Genomic DNA, 15,896 nt, shown 5'->3' with positions numbered 1-15,896 from the left:
TCATATTGCTTGGGAAGGGTGAAGAATTCTGCAATGACTTATTTGCACAACACCCAGAGTGTACAGATCTTCTCATCTCCTGGCTGAAGCCACCTGCCTTTTAATTTTTAATGCCTAACAGCAATTGCAAAGGAGAGCGAGTGACAGACAGTTGTATATTCCTGCACGAAATTCCATGACAAATGCTCTAATTCCAATGGATGCATTAATTACACATCTTCTGCTGAATTATTCCAAAATTACTCTAGCTGCAGCTGTTTAATAGCACTGGGTAAACTGAGGAGACAGTGTGGTGTTCTCAAAAACTGTGACACAAAACAGAGCATACAGTAAACAAAAGGAGCTTCAGAGGTGACCTTGCCCAGCACTGGAATTCTGGTAGGAAACAGAATAAGGTCCCCAGAAAGTAAGGAGAAGCCCTGTTTACAGAAATATTTATTTGTCATATAATGGATTCAATTCCACCTCTCCAAATACTGCAGTGGCAGACTTACTGAGACATGAGGTGAACAAAATGACCACAAGCCCATCATTTATGATTTCAGCAAGAATCAATTTTACTATGTTAACGGATTTATAATCCATACACACATACAGAGGCATACATAAATCCTACAGAATTATGCATATGCTCCCCACATCAAGATCTATGGCATCATTTCCAGGTCTAACAGTTGATAGTTACTAAGGAGGGAAGCACGAAGAGCTGAGGGCATGTTGCCAGAAAGGAATCACCATGAAAATCTTCAGCAGAGTTGAGTTAGCTGTATGCAGTTGGAAATATTATTGGAGGGAGAGACGGGACACTGTATAATTTTATCATTAATATATGACATGTTATGAATTTTATTATAAAACAAAAATCTATGCCATGCAAAAATGAAAATTGTAAAAGGTGCTTTTTTAAGTTCAGGTTAGAAAACAACAAATGATCTCTATGAAGAACTTAAGAGTGATCTAAAGCTGCAGAACACGGAGTTACTGCAATTTTTCAGATCTAAAGAAATCCTTAATGAGACTGGGTTAATATTGAAGATTTAAACAAAAAATCCTCATAGACCATGAAATAGAGAATCAACTCTTAAGCACTAATGGGTTATGAAATAAAGCTACTCAGCCCACAGTCCTGCTTAGGGGGCAGATCATGTTCTGACACGTAAATATAACTAAAGCAAATGGTTAGAAGAGTGGTAAATCCCAAAGTATTCAAAATATTTTGGTCTCTATTTGGAAAAACACGGCAGATATATCTGACCAGCTGTCTCCAGGAAGCATCAGATGAAGCCAAAGGTGCTCATTAAGAACTAAAATGTTCCTATTACAAAGAACTTACAAAATAGAGAAAAACTTCAGCTTCTGTAAGAAAAATGTATTTTCCAATGCATTACACTGTTCTAATAGACAACAGGATTCTTTGAATGTGGGATGGCAAAGGAAATAATTATTAAAGTGGTGCCTGAGACACAGCAAGTTATTCATGGACAAATGCAACAGGCACAGCATGTTTGTTGTAACTCCCCCCCAAAAAAGGTAAAATAACAATAGAATCAGGGTTTGTAGGTACAAGACCACAAGGAAAACCTTAGGAAAAGAGTAAGGGGAAGAAACAGTGCTGCAGAGGCTCTGGGAAATACATTCAAAATAACTGGAAAGGTTACAAAGCTTCAAGTGAAAGGCAGACTACAGAATTGCAAATGAAATGTCCATAACATGACAAAGGTTAAGGCACTTCAGACCCTGGGCAAGAAAGTCATAGCTGAAATGAAGGTAATGGTTTTGATATGAGCATAGAGATAAAAACTGTCCAGGTTAGAGAGTCTGCTTCAGCTTAAGAATATAAAGAGCAGCAGTAGTTCCCTGATCTTGTTTGATAGGATTAAAGAAGGGACTCTACTGAACAAGACCAGTACAGTGGTTCTTAGGATCTAAAAGAGAAAAATATACGAAAGTTATACAGACATTGGAAAGTCATGAGTCATTGTTTAAAGTAGCCTCAAGTGAGGGAAGATTTATCCCAAAATGTCGCATACAATGAACACAGAATTCTACTGAAAAAAAACCAACAACAAAACAAATAAACAAAACTGGCTGGAGGAAAAAAAAGCAAAGACAACACCGATGTTCATTGGTGTTCCTGCTTTAAGGAAGGCTTACCCAAGTGTACTCTGCTCCAAAGTCCAGGTAAACTGGGCTTCACCAATGAACATGGCAAATCTGTTATCATGGGAGCCAGATTCAGAGTTCACACATCCTCCCTATTTTGGTTTCTTCCACCAATGCCACTTAAACTGAGAGACCCTTCCCCTGACTCCCCCTCTCCCCATATAATGAGCTGGAGCAAGACCATGTGTATCAAACCCATGCAGGTAACTGAAGGGTATTTACAATCCTAACTCAGGAAAACGATCTAACAGCTGCAAAAGTATCAAAACTGAATTGTGAACACTGTGAAAATAGAGTTATTGCCTTCAAAAACAGCAATCTATTTTATGTTAATTCTGGGGTTTAAATGCTGCTCCTATTGATTTTTCTCTTGAGAAGGAAGTTCTTGGAGACTGTGTCCAAGGACTACCCTACAGGGTTAGTGTGTGCTGGGCACTCTGAAGCTGGTACTGAGCAAGGCAGTGGCAACAGTGCACTGAAGAGCAGCTTCTTCTCCGTGCTTTAAATGATCACTAAGTGCAACAGCATTTTAAAGCAAGCAAATGTGTAGTTAAAGCCATCTTTAACACCTACACAGTGTGTATAATCAACATGGAAATTACAGTGAAGCAAAGCTATTTTTGAGGTAGAGGAAAGGAAAAAAAATTATTATGGTCAGGGCGATTTTCTGATTACCTGGAACACAAAAAAATATTGGCATTTCCACCTGTTTTTTAGAACGTTCTTCAAATCAGAAGCAAAACACTGTTTTAAAGCCAACATTTTTAACAGAATTTCACAGAGGGATCAGAACAGAGCCTTACAGAGAAAAAAGCTGCAGACTCAACCAAATGGATGTTGTTGACTCTGTAATAGAGTAGCAGCCACAAGAATTAAGGGTTATTGCATTTTTCTTGGTTAACATTTTTTTTCCTCCGAGTTCCTACAATAATTGTCTGTCGAAGAATTTTTTAGAAGTTATTCCTTATCTGAGTTGTGCACCAATTGCACAAGTTCACCATTTCCCTAAGCTTGCATAGTAAGCCTCTCTCCAGTTCCTCTCTCAAATGTTTTGGGGATTTTATTTTTTTTAAATATATTTTGAAGTAAAAAGACTCCGTCCTCTTTTAGCAGTCTTTGAGCTTCACAAGCAAGGGTAAAAACCTCTGAATACTAAACAGTAAATATTATCTTTAAATCTCATTCTGAAAGTGAGCGGTGAAAAATGTTTTTTCATTAAAAACACTTGTCTTTCTAAATTAATAAAAACTTCCAATTTTTGTATGCACTTTATTTTAGCTACCCCCAAATAAATCACTTGAAATAAATTTGTCATCTTTAGTACTACAAGAGGTAAGGAGCTTCAACAGCTAATTCATCCTAAGGATCCTATCTGGAGATGCACCTTAGGAAAAGTCAGTGAAGTCTCTGGAGACGCTCCTCCCTCCCCACTCTGGGAATGCCAAAAGACAACAAAATAAGTACCAAAGGTCAGAGTGGGCAGGAGAAAACAGACCAAAAAGCTCTCCTGCATTTCCTCTTTGGAGGGTGTCTTCTGGGTGAAAGACATTCTTGAGCTGCAAAAGCAGACAATCCCTGCTGCAGAAGACTCAAGGCAGTGGACACAGGAAACTGTCAGTAATTTTGCATAAGCTGTTGTGACAAAGCTGTAAACTGTATTTGGAAAAGGCAAGTGAAGCAGCCAGGAAAATACAGTCATTAGCTTGTGCACACAGGCATGCAAAAATGGAAAAGCTGAATAAAAAGCACAAGATGGAAGGAAGCTCGTATCAGATAACGTCACTGCTTTTTTATTGCTAAGATAAATTACCTTTTCCCAGAGAAAAGCAATGCAGTAGATTTAATCCACCCTACAGAATCATTTAATAAAGTACTGTACAGGAAAGCTCTGTTTCAGGTGTAGTAGATCAGTATTAATTTGGAGGCTATACAACTGATCACATTGAAAGGGCTGGGAAGGGAGAGGAGAGACTGGAAGGTGGCCAAAATAGCAATCCTGGGACTGAGAAATAAGCAAATAAATAAATTCATTAGCGTAAATAAATTCATTCATACTGGCACACAATATGATGTTAAAACATGCTGCCAAAAAACATAACTGAACCTTGTAAAGGTTTTAAAGGAAATCACTGAACACTCCAGTGAAGGTCTAAAAGTTTTATGTCTTTGGCCCACTGGGGCCAAGTGGTTTTAATCCATGGATGGAGACAAAAGAATTGTTCACATTGACACAGTAACAAAATGTACAAATTGGTCATGAATAAATGCTGGAAATTGGAGGGAAATCTTTCCTGAGAAGCAACAGGCCTACATAGCTCTCAAGGAGATCACAGGACAACAAATTCCCTTGGTATCCCCTTGATGTACCAAACAATTAAGATTATGTGTGTTGGTTTTGGCCGGGGTAGAGAGAATTTTTTTCCACAGCAGCTTGCATGGGGCTGTTTTGGTTTTGTACTGGAAACACTGTTGATAATTCAGGGATGCTTTGTTATTGCTGAGCAGAGCTCACACAGAGCCAAGGCTCCATGTTAAACTTCACATTTGACATCACCATTCTGCCTCAGAGATTAAACTCTACCTTCAGCTATACTTCCAAGGAAGCAAGAATAGTACTTGTGTCATAGCAGTATCTATCTCACAAAAATGCCTACAGCTGACCTTTAATTTGAGATCAGCCAAATTCGGTTTTAGTTCCAAATGGAACTTTGTTACTATTCCTAAACTTAAGAGTTAAGATCTATCCCCATGTGAGTTACAAGGTATTTCATAATCCTAGTCATAAGAAGTTGTGGACAATGGTTTGCTGTAATTCCATCAGCACTACTGGAATAAAAAATCACGGACTCAAAACTTGTGATTCAGAGAAAGATACGTCCACTAGTTCCTTGAGATAGTTAAAATATTTACAGTCTTTGTCTCCACCCTTTTCCTTGTTTTTTACTAGATCTTTAGATCTCAATAACTAAAGATTTATATGTGTGTTTACACATATGTTTATATCATTATACTTTGGCATGAAAGCACAACTGCAGATCAAATTTACAATACAGGCATTTTACTTATATCAACAGATACCTGCCATAATGTAAATTGCTGACTTAAATTTAACCGCTGCGGATTCTGGCAGGCAGTAAAATAGCAGAGTAGACTGATATTTAAAAACGCAGTACAAGGTTACCCTTCCAGTTTTTAAGTGGAAATACCTTAGGGTTTTATAAACAGTGTTTCTAAAGGTTTCATTTTGCTGTCATGCAGCAGTACACCAACCCCACCAAAATGCAACAATCTATTTCAATCTAATCAACAGTGTCAGACATTAGGAATGGCAGCGAGGTATCAGTATTAATGTTTTCACAGTCTTAACCGGACCAGAATACAGCCTCAAGCTCCACTACCTTTGCACTTGTAAAATGAAATAGGAAATGCTGGTTTAAACCCAGTGACTTCACAGAGTATATACAGACCACAGGACTGAACACTGTTTTCTCCAGTGGTCAGTAAAGGTTTCATACAGACTTGTGGCATGACAGACTCACCCTGATAAGATCTAAAATCCAGTCAGAGAATCCATACAATGCAAAGCCCTCATGCATTCTATCAAGCTATCATGCAAGATCAACTGCTGGTGCCAGGGTGTTGTTTCAGTAAAACCATCCTGGTTCACCAGACTTGGAATTAGATAAGCTGATAGCTGGCCTGTAAATATGTGACTAGCAGTCAGTCACTTTATACCACAAAAGTCCAGTCTCCTCTCATGCAGTCAGGTTCTTCTAACATAACCCTCTTGGGTTGTATGTGTGGAGATTCCTTCCTTGGCTGGGGACGCTCTCCAAGGACAGTCCTCAAGGCTGAGAGAAAGAGATCTCTCCACGAGTGTTGGTCTGGGTGAGTCACATCACATCTCTACTTTTCTATTTTCTTTTTTGCTAGCTTTAATATAATTGTTTGTATACTTGTTTCAATATAGTACACTATCTTATGCTATACTGGTAGTTTTAGTTTTTGTATTGTGTAGTAAATAATTGTGATTAAGACCTTTTGTCTGGTCATCTGTAGTAATAAATTATTCATTTTATATAATTATTCTCATTTTGCCAGTCGTTTAAACCTGCGGGACAAAGGTGATTCAATCACACCTCTGTAATCCCTTAAATTTAAACCATTGACATAATCCAAGGCTAAGATTGGATTCCTCTCTGAGAAGGGGTTTAGAAAACAAAGGAATCCTTTCTGCACCTTGGGACTCAATGGCAGGGCTTGTTTAATAAATTTTGTCTAAGCCTTCCACTCTCACCCGTGACAAAACCCTGGGGCAACATTTCCAGGGCATGACTGTCAAGGCTGACTTCCAGATGCCTAGACCAGGGATGTGGCTGGAATGCTCTGCTACTCTCTCTCCTACCCACTCCCTCTTCCCACCAAAACCTGAGACCAAGAAGGGACAGAGTATGTCCCAGTCTCATGGTGCTGTAGAACAAGGACACTGCCAGCGTGGTGCTCACTCAGAGCAGGAGCTGGGGGCACCCCTGCATCCTACAATGAGCTGTAGCCTCACGAACTCAGCACCATGCAGGAACTCTGTACAGACCTGGGCAGTGCCAATGAACTGCAGAATCAGAGAATCATTTAGGTTTAAAAAGACCAAGATCATCAAGTCCATCCATAACTATCCTTAATATGAGATCATATATTCTCTTCCTGCAGTCTTCTGCCTCATTACTTTCCAAATTTAGCCTGTGGACACCAGCCTCCTCCTCTAAAATGTGACCCCAGCATACGTCTAAAGCAGGTCCATCCAGTGACCTGAATAAAGCAGCTGGCTTGTAACATAACTGTGTGTGATCACATAACCACAATGTCATAATGCACATCATGTACACAGAATGCAAATCAAGGAAAATGAAGGCTGCAAACTCCACTTCTGGTATTATCCAGCTTCTGAAAGCTCAACTCCACACCTTAAACGGTGCTTTTGCAGAGCCTTGTTGTTAGTTGGCTTGGGGTCTGTCTTCTTGTTCAGGGAAAGGGAAGGGGTAAAATGGAGGAACAGCATAAATAAGCCTGAGAAAGCAGACACTCCATTGTATGGTGCTGTAGAGATCCATTTGGCTGTTAACAGCTCATATGTAAACAGGACTACACAACTAGGAAATTAAGCTTCAGCTTTAAATACTTATGGTACAGCAGTATTATGATATTACTGTTGAATAGCTCACTTTATCTCAAATATGTCTGATGCCATCCATCTGAAGAGACAGATTCAGTGATCTTATGCTCTTTTATTTCATACTGCAATGCAGAGAATTAAACCTCTTTCTTTCCTTATAAATTACCTCAACATATGTTCTACAATTTAACCTCGATCTTTGTTTTAACAAACAGTAAATGTATCTGCTCCTCTTTATGCACATTCTCTCTTTCCTGTTACCTCCAATTTGCATCCTTCTTATTTCTGCTCTCATTCTCTCTTTCATTTTTGTTTTAATTTCTCTGCTATTTCCGTGTCTGCTACTAGTCTGTAATTTCGTTTTCAGTAATTCTATACTCTGCCTGCAATAATTTCTCTTCAGTAACACTTCACCTTTTTACTAGGCATGAAGGATGCACTTCACTGCCCCAGGTTACTTATGTAAGCTCACTGAGGAGGTGATGGCACAGCTCTGTCCTGGTGAAGTGTCACCTTGCAATCAGCTGGCACATGAAAGACTCAGCTGTGACAGAATAGTTGAGGTTACACCTCAGGGCTGCAACCTACCTGCATTTTACCTGTCAGTTGAAAAAGTTACAGCAAACCAATGAAATAAGGCCATCAAAACCAAAAAGCCCTCACCTGACTTGCTGTCTTATCATTCCAGATCATATAAACACAGGTGAAAATGAAAGGTACACGTTTGTTTTTTCTGCTCCTATTGAACAACATAAAGACAGTGGATTCTTCAGTTTGAAGTACTGCAAAGTCATTTGAGATGTCACACGCTTGATGTCCCTTGACATAGGCAAGCATTCCAACCAAAACCAGTTTTATGTCTCCCTGTCTTATGTAGACAGACAGGTTTAGGTACATTATATATATTACTGCTGAAGCAAGGCAACAGAACAGAAGTCAGTGTCAACTCCTAATGTCTTGAAACACTATTGGTTTCAAGAAAGATGGGCTCAGCTTTTACAAGATAATCAAAACTATGCTTTTCTATGCTGCTTCCCTTGGTAGTTGTCAGAGTACTTCCAGAAGTCATGAAAAATTAATGTAATGGTGAAAATGTTCAGATTTTCTCATCAAAATATCAGAAAATAAAAACAGGCAAGTCTATTTCAAACTCTTCTCACTATTCTGTCCCTTTAGCCACTTCCCTGCAATGTCAGTTTTACTCTTCTTCACATGAAGACACTTCTGCCCTGGACATACTTGAACTTATTAAGAAAGAGCTCAAACAACATTTCTGTCTTTTGTGGAGGTAAAATAAAGCAAATGTCAGTCAAATGTAAGGTACCAGACATTTGTTTAGACTGAGAGAGCTAGGATTTAGACTTCTGAGTTCATGAAGCTAAATCCTATACTTCAGGGAGGTACAGACTTTTTTAAGAGCAGTTTAACTGCCCAATCACTGAAACCACTGAAAACATGGAAGTCTTGGGAGCTCCACAGGTAATTTCTTTTTATTATTATTAGTAAGCATACACTATGAAAGGCCAAAGATTCATTTATGTAAATAACAGGAACTATCTATAGTACAATACAGTTACACCCCTGTGACCAGCACAGGTATTTTCCAAGATATGATACCCACTTTTTTAATATTATGAAAAAGTAAATGGAGTCTACAAACCATTTCAGGTAGTTTTAAATTTGTTTAGCAGAACTGAAGATATTTTGGGATATCTGACCACTTCCCAATAGTCTTTAAAGTGGAAGTAGACACAAGTCATGCACTTGCTTCTCTTTGTCTGAGTTTGCCTTTCATCTGTTGAGAACAAGTGTGTGAGGCCACTGCAACAAAGTGAAAATCTGCTGCTTCATTAGTTACAAGTCTCCAAACGTTGTTACTTGAATTGACAACTCCAGGAAAAGTCTTCCATAATTTAAACAACCTTAAGCAGACCATGTAAATAAAAAAAATAAAAAAAAAAATTAAAAATTAGTTTTGAATTGAATGGCATCACCGGATTGAACAAGATGCTGACAGGAGAGTAGAGACCACAGAGTGAATCGTTAGTGAATGTAGTGAGTTCGTTTCTTGGATTATCAAGCCTTCCTTTAGCAACAGGGTCAGGAATCTATGGAAGTATTCCATATCATTACTTTCCATAACACAATATATAAAAAGGTGCAGATTAGAGAGTTCACTCTCTTCTCTCTTCCAGGTGGATAATTTTTGGTTGGTTTTGGTTTTACAATGATTGATTTTCTCTTTTAGTTTGCTTTTTCTGTGTGTGCTTTAACCATGTATGAAGCAGCATGTATGAACCTTGCCAATGAACTTGGTCACACTTCCACTGTTCCATGAAACCTCTTTTTGCTGGGCGTTCTTTGAGTGGGTATATCACATTCCATATCATGCACCCACTGCAGAAAAAGTAGAAAGATGTAATGGACTGTTGAAGACAACTCTAAAGGCACTAGGTGAGGGAACTTACAAAAATTGAGATAAGCACTTAGCCAAGGCCACCTGGCTAGTCAACACTAGAGGCTCTGTCAATCGAGCTGGTCCTGCCCAAGCAGAATCTTTCCACACTGTAGATGGAGACAAAGTTCCAGCGATCCATCTAAGAGGTATGTTAGGTAAGGCCATTTGGATTACTCCTCCTTCAGGCCAAGACAGTGCAGCACATCAGAGAACCACAGGATTCACTTTAAGTGTGGCATACAAGGGAAAGGTTACAGCACTGTAAAAACTGTAGAAATCAGACTTACCATTCTTGGTCAGATCCTGAACATTTGCCATCACCCCTTCAGTGTAAGCTCCTGGTTCATAATTGTCCATCTCGCCCGAAACAACGTGAGCGACTCTGGAAGCGCGTCCTCGGATGGCACCTGCGGCACGATCCAAACCATCCCCATCCTGCTCCCTCAAGGCAATGATGCACTTGTTCACATCCTCGAGAATGTGGCTTTCTGCAAACAGAACAACACTGCTCTCAGGGTGGCACCTCTCCCACGATCACACACCGTTTAGACACAGAGCTGACTGCGTTTTTGCATTCCCCCATTGAAAGGCCAACACAACTCGGCTGAAAAACCTACAGTAGGAAACCTCCACTGAGCTTTCGTGAAATTCTTACAGCAATTTATTGATTCCTAGCATTCAAAGGTGCAGAAATACTCTCCTATAAGCAATAGCAACAAGAATATAATGGGGTAGAAAGTGTTACAAAGATAGGAGAACCACAAACCCTTACATATGAAGTGAATATTTGCAGAATGAAGGAAAATTTCTAAGTACTAAGGCTGCTACTTTATTTTTGAAACCCTCTTAAGCCACTGTGACAACAGTTTCCATAAAGCAATGAGTCTCCAATGACAAACAGTTGCCCCAACAACTAAACTAACTTCTTTAACATCAATGTGTTAGGATGTTCATGCTAAATCAAACTCTTACGTGAATAGAAAAAGATGTATTTTTGCCTGGTGTTAAAATTACGCTACTAATAATTAAATTTTTGCAATATTCATCACCTTTACAAAATATATACTTCTTACATATCTTCCACACAATTTATATTTCTGTTGCAGTTCGAGGGGTTCCTGGGGGGTCACTGCCAGCCGCTCTGTGAAGGTTTTCAGGGTTGGAATCACCCCCCCGCTGCCCGTCCCTCGTGGCAGGGACAGGCAGCGGAGGTACTTAAGCCAGGAGACAGAGACCACGCAGGGAATCCAGCAGCAAAGAAGAAGAAATTTATTCAAATTTCCTGCAGCTTATAAGGGCTGCTGGGCCAAGGATGGGATTGGCCACTTGGCTAGCCAATGCAAGGAGACATTATAATAACTATGGCAACACAGAAACCAATGGTAGACAAGTGAGTTAATAACTTCCAAACCCCGGCATATTTCTTCTTATTTATAGTAATATACTTGCTGTATTGCTGCATACAACTCTTGGTTTATATGCCATGACATGAGCATTTCTAAGTCTTCCATGAAAATCTGAAACACTGAAAAAGAGCAAAGATTTCTCTAGAGGAAAGCACCAGGAGAAAATGGTTGCTTAGAGACCTATGGAAGCAACTCTTGGGTTGACATGATGAGAAATGAAAAGGCAGACAAATGGAGAAGGGTGCCACTCAAAAGAGAATTATAAAATTCTTCTTCTAAAATAAATTATCGCCCCTTTGTCTTTCTGAACACATAATTTTCCTCAACATTTTTCAAATGGCAATAGTAAAGTTGTATATGTGCTTAACAAACCATTTTTTGATACTCGAATATATCATAATGGGAAACAAACAAACAACAAAACACCAAAACATTAGCAGAAAGGGCAGAGATAAAGGAGAAAATACTGTGCTAAAGTAAGTAGGATTGGTCCTAAAACCAAAGGGTGACAGACATGAATAAGGGTTCAGATCAAGCTAGAAGACAGTAATGTCAAGACTTAGAGAGGGAGCAGTTATGTGCTTTGTTACTATTCCCATCTATACCACAAATATCAAAGGGTATATTGCTTTTTTTCAGACAAAATAATATAAATATAAAATTTAATTTATGGTACAAAGGGTAATACCATAAAATATAATTTAAAAATATAGCTTGTTTAGAGCTTTAAAGTTTAAACACTTCTTAAAAGCTTTCATATAAGTGTTGGTATTGAATTTCCTTTCCTATACAGATCTACAGTCTGCTTTGTCTCTCAAGAGAATGTAATACAAGAATATTAGAAATGCATGATGTGAAAGCAGTAGATTTGCTCCATCTTCAGAAATACCACTGTGATACTTCCCTTGCACTAAGCCAGGAATTAATTCAGAGCTTACATGGCTCTTGTTAATTCATGTGACTGCCATTTGGTACCTCAGTATTAAATTCCATTTTATGTTACACAATAAATGGGACAATCACAGTAACTCAGACAGATAAAACACACAGTTAGGTAATCCTAAATTACATACTGGGTCTCACATGAGTATCTTGAGACTGTGCCTATGCAAAATTCTAGTTCGGTTTATGAAAGCGCTACATTACAGAATGCCTCTGTGAACATGGAATGTCCACGTCACCAATCTCCAAGGACAGCAGGAAACAAGAAGTTTAATAATGGTGACTTTGTCAGCACTGTTGGCTCAGTCTGTGTGTATTTGGTAACTGTGCTCATGAACTGACACCTCCATGGAAACAGGACATCTCCTTCAGTTCCACCCACACAAAACACTCCACACCCAACTGGGAAAGAAAGGGGCAAGTAACAAGGTGATCCAGGCACTAACTTGTAGCTTATCTCCCATTTTCCAGGCATCTCTTCCTGTGGGCTTCCACACGAACCAGTTTGTGAATGCGCACAAGGCTGAAGCACTGATGGAAAGAGAGGGCTGATGTGCACAGAATGCAGGAGAAAGGACTAACAAAACCCCACTTCTGCTGCCACAGTTACGTCTAAAATGAAGTAGTACATCACCATTGTATTGAGTTTAATGTTGTCCAAGCGTTGACAGAGATCACTACAGAAGTGGACAGCACAACCTCCACTTGAAGGGCTTTTGTGTCTAGAATACACTGCTCTTTGCTGTTCAGCAAAGACAGCCATTAAAGGGCTTAGTCCTGTGTAAACAGAAAGGCAGGGTTCTTCTGAGATCTACCAAGAAAAATCTCCATAATGGAAAAACACAGTTAACAGGTTATTTTGTATGATAGGAATCTCAAGTGAATTGAGAAAAAAACTTGCACACGGCTTAATGGAAATACTGTATGAATGGAACACATGGTGGAAAAGCTCCCAGTTTCCAAACCCTTCTAAGAGATGCCACAAACAACATTTTTATGGAATAGCAAGCACGGGCCCAGATGCTCAACAGAAATGCAGTTAGACCTTTATGTTGTGGCCTGAGATTCCAACCAGCAATTTTCTTCCAAAAGCCCAAAATAATATCAGGGAATATAAATTAGAATGTGGTGTTATCCTTCCAGATACTGAGTTTCAAAGAAGACAAAGATGGAAGCAGATTTTATTAACTTTATATTGTCCACCCACCTTATACTAGAAAAGCTGTGCAGCATTTTTTCCTGCTATGTCCATACACAGCCACACGTAAGGGGTCACCTGAGAACTTGAGGAACGCCATAAATACACCAGAAACTCCCAAGCTCTTGTCAGTGTGACAGAATGCACAGACAATATGCCCACACAACGAGCATAAATGATCTTGTCCCCACACACAGGTACTGCACTGCAGACCTTCTGAATACCACAGCCAACACGCAGCCTCTCAACTATGTTCTGAAGCTCTTCCCAGATGAAGCACTTCACAATCAATAAAACCTTGCTTAATTTCATTTTCCCAAAGCACAAACAAGCTTATATATTTGCCTTAGGAGATCTAATGGAAAAGAAAAGAAATCAGCACCAATCACAGTCCAGCTGAGGTGGTTTTAATCTCTGTCTTTCTTACAGATGCTTCCTCCTCCTATACAAAATGCATTAGGTCAGCTTCTGATTTTCATCCAAGTATCCTACTTCCCAGAGCAGAAAAGGAAGATTAGGATGATGTCCCATCTCTTTGTCATGATTCAATGTCCAATGTAAGAGTTAATTGTAACAGTGGATTGATAGATGCTTACAGAAATTGTCAGATTGCCATGGTCACCCTAGCAATTACCGTGAGTGGTGCACTGTAGCTTCTGATTTTCCTTTGGGATGTTGGTGTTAGCCATAATGGCCAAAAATCATATCTGAGCCGAGTTAACCAATGGATAATAAAGCAGTCTGACAAAGCCATGACTCAGACTGTCTCTGGGACAAAATCAATAGCTCTTCCTTTGAATGTCATCTAAGAAAAAGACAGGTGATGCCCTTCCACTCCACTTGGCACTGATAAGGCCTCAGTTGAAGCACTTTAATTAAAGTTTATCTGCTCAGTTTAAAAAAAAAAAAGTGAACCAAATGGAGACACTATGAAAAAAAAAGAAAAGAAAAATAGTTACTAGAAATTTAAAAAATATAGTATGTGAAGAAGCAATAGAAAACTCAGTTTGGTCTCCCAAAGAAAAGATGGAAAATAAAACATACTTTGCTGCAAGCCCTAAACCTAAGAATGTATGCAGCGATAGTTTAGCCTGACCAAGATGATTTTTATCTTTTACCCTCTGTTGGCATGATAGGATGGGAAACCAAGAAACTTTGTACAAGAAGTCAGCTTCCTTTCAGAAGACTCCTATTCCCTGGATGTGCTACTCAGAAAAGGATTCCAAGTTTTCCAATAATGGCACTACCAAGTATGGCAAAAGACACATGCCCACAGACTCATAATGCTTTGATGAAGACCAAAAAGATGTCTGACAGCAAATAATTGTTAATAATTTAAATTTAGCAAGTTCCAGTGCCAAAGTTAAGAGAATGAGATGACTAAGTGGAAAGTGCAAGTCCCAGTATACAATTCCCTGCTGTCACTCCTCCTGCATTCAGATTAAAAAAAAAAAGTTACATTCAATTCCCACCTTTTTGCTGCATACTGAAGTTCAGACAATACTCAAGGCCAAATCTCCATGAGCAATCTTATGAAATAGATTTTCTTGGCACCTGTGGCTCTTTTAATAGAATATCTACATTCTACAAGCACGACAGTGTTTTAGTCACTATTCAAAAATGAAACCACTGGTAATCACTTAATGTTCAAAGTCCCTGGCAATTTCAAGAGAAGAATTTTTAAGTTAATAGAAAAGTGGAGAAAAATTACTCAGAGCGAGGAAAATGCACATCTTTCCTTCTCTGATTGCATTAACTAAATGTACTTTATCTGCCAAAACTCAGTAACTAGATGATAATTGCTAATATTGTTTGTTGCTAATCCATCTGACAACACTGCCATTCTATCTCACACTAAGAGTGGCATTAACAGGCAGGGCTCCCAGTCATCTGGTATTTACTCAAATGCATTAATGTTTCCAAAATGCTCCGGTGTTAGACACATAACATACAAAGTGCATAAATGTCTACTCTTATGTCCATCTAAAGAAAAGGCAAGGAGGATCCAGAAGGCTAGAGGCTAAAGCTTCACCTCAGTTCCTCAGAAAATTATGGATCAAGGAATGCTCAAGAAAAGCAAAGGAAACTTAGGACTTGATGTGAGAGAAAAAAATATTCTTTTCAAAACACTTGAACAAATTGCCTGTGGAGGCCAGAAATTAATTGATGCAGACAAGTGGATGCAAGTGATGTTGTTTTCAGGTGCTAGCTAAAATAAAATATTATTACTTTTGTGGCAGACTTTTTCAGTGCTGTTGAACTACAAAATATCCCTCTGAAAGGGGAATTGTGGTGTCAAGAGAGATCAAATATGGAAGACACATAGATGAGGAGCCGCCTGAGTTAACAGGTATGTCTCATGCTAATGGGTACTAGGCTACAAGGACAGATGTTTCTGAAAGAAGAACACGTCTACAAAATGTGCCAGGGTGTTCCAGGAAGCAGTAGGCTGACTTGGGAAAAAAGTGCAATCTAAGAATCTCCAGTATCGCAGGACATCAGCGCAGAAATCCGGTGTCTATCACAAGCAGGGAGCTGGAGGCTGCAAGACAAAAGCTA

General features: G+C 39.1%; 1 protein-coding gene across 6 annotated transcripts in view; it reads right to left on the bottom strand.

Annotated features, from left to right (window-relative positions):
• CTNNA3 (catenin alpha 3) overlaps positions 1–15,896 on the bottom strand; it is a 396,734-nt gene that overhangs the window by 45,335 nt on the left and 335,503 nt on the right. For all 6 annotated transcript variants that reach the window (XM_039386770.1, XM_039386769.1, XM_039386771.1 and 3 more), the window contains one exon: positions 10,079–10,279. In XM_039386770.1, the coding sequence (XP_039242704.1) occupies positions 10,079–10,279 (201 nt within the window). The remainder of the gene's footprint in view (positions 1–10,078; positions 10,280–15,896) is intronic.

This window comes from Pipra filicauda, unplaced genomic scaffold, assembly GCF_003945595.2.
Source record: "Pipra filicauda isolate LSUMZ 115617 unplaced genomic scaffold, ASM394559v2 scaffold4_size7858003_pilon, whole genome shotgun sequence".
NCBI classification, from domain to species: Eukaryota; Metazoa; Chordata; class Aves; order Passeriformes; family Pipridae; genus Pipra; species Pipra filicauda.
This window is presented reverse-complemented; position numbering and strand designations above follow the sequence as displayed.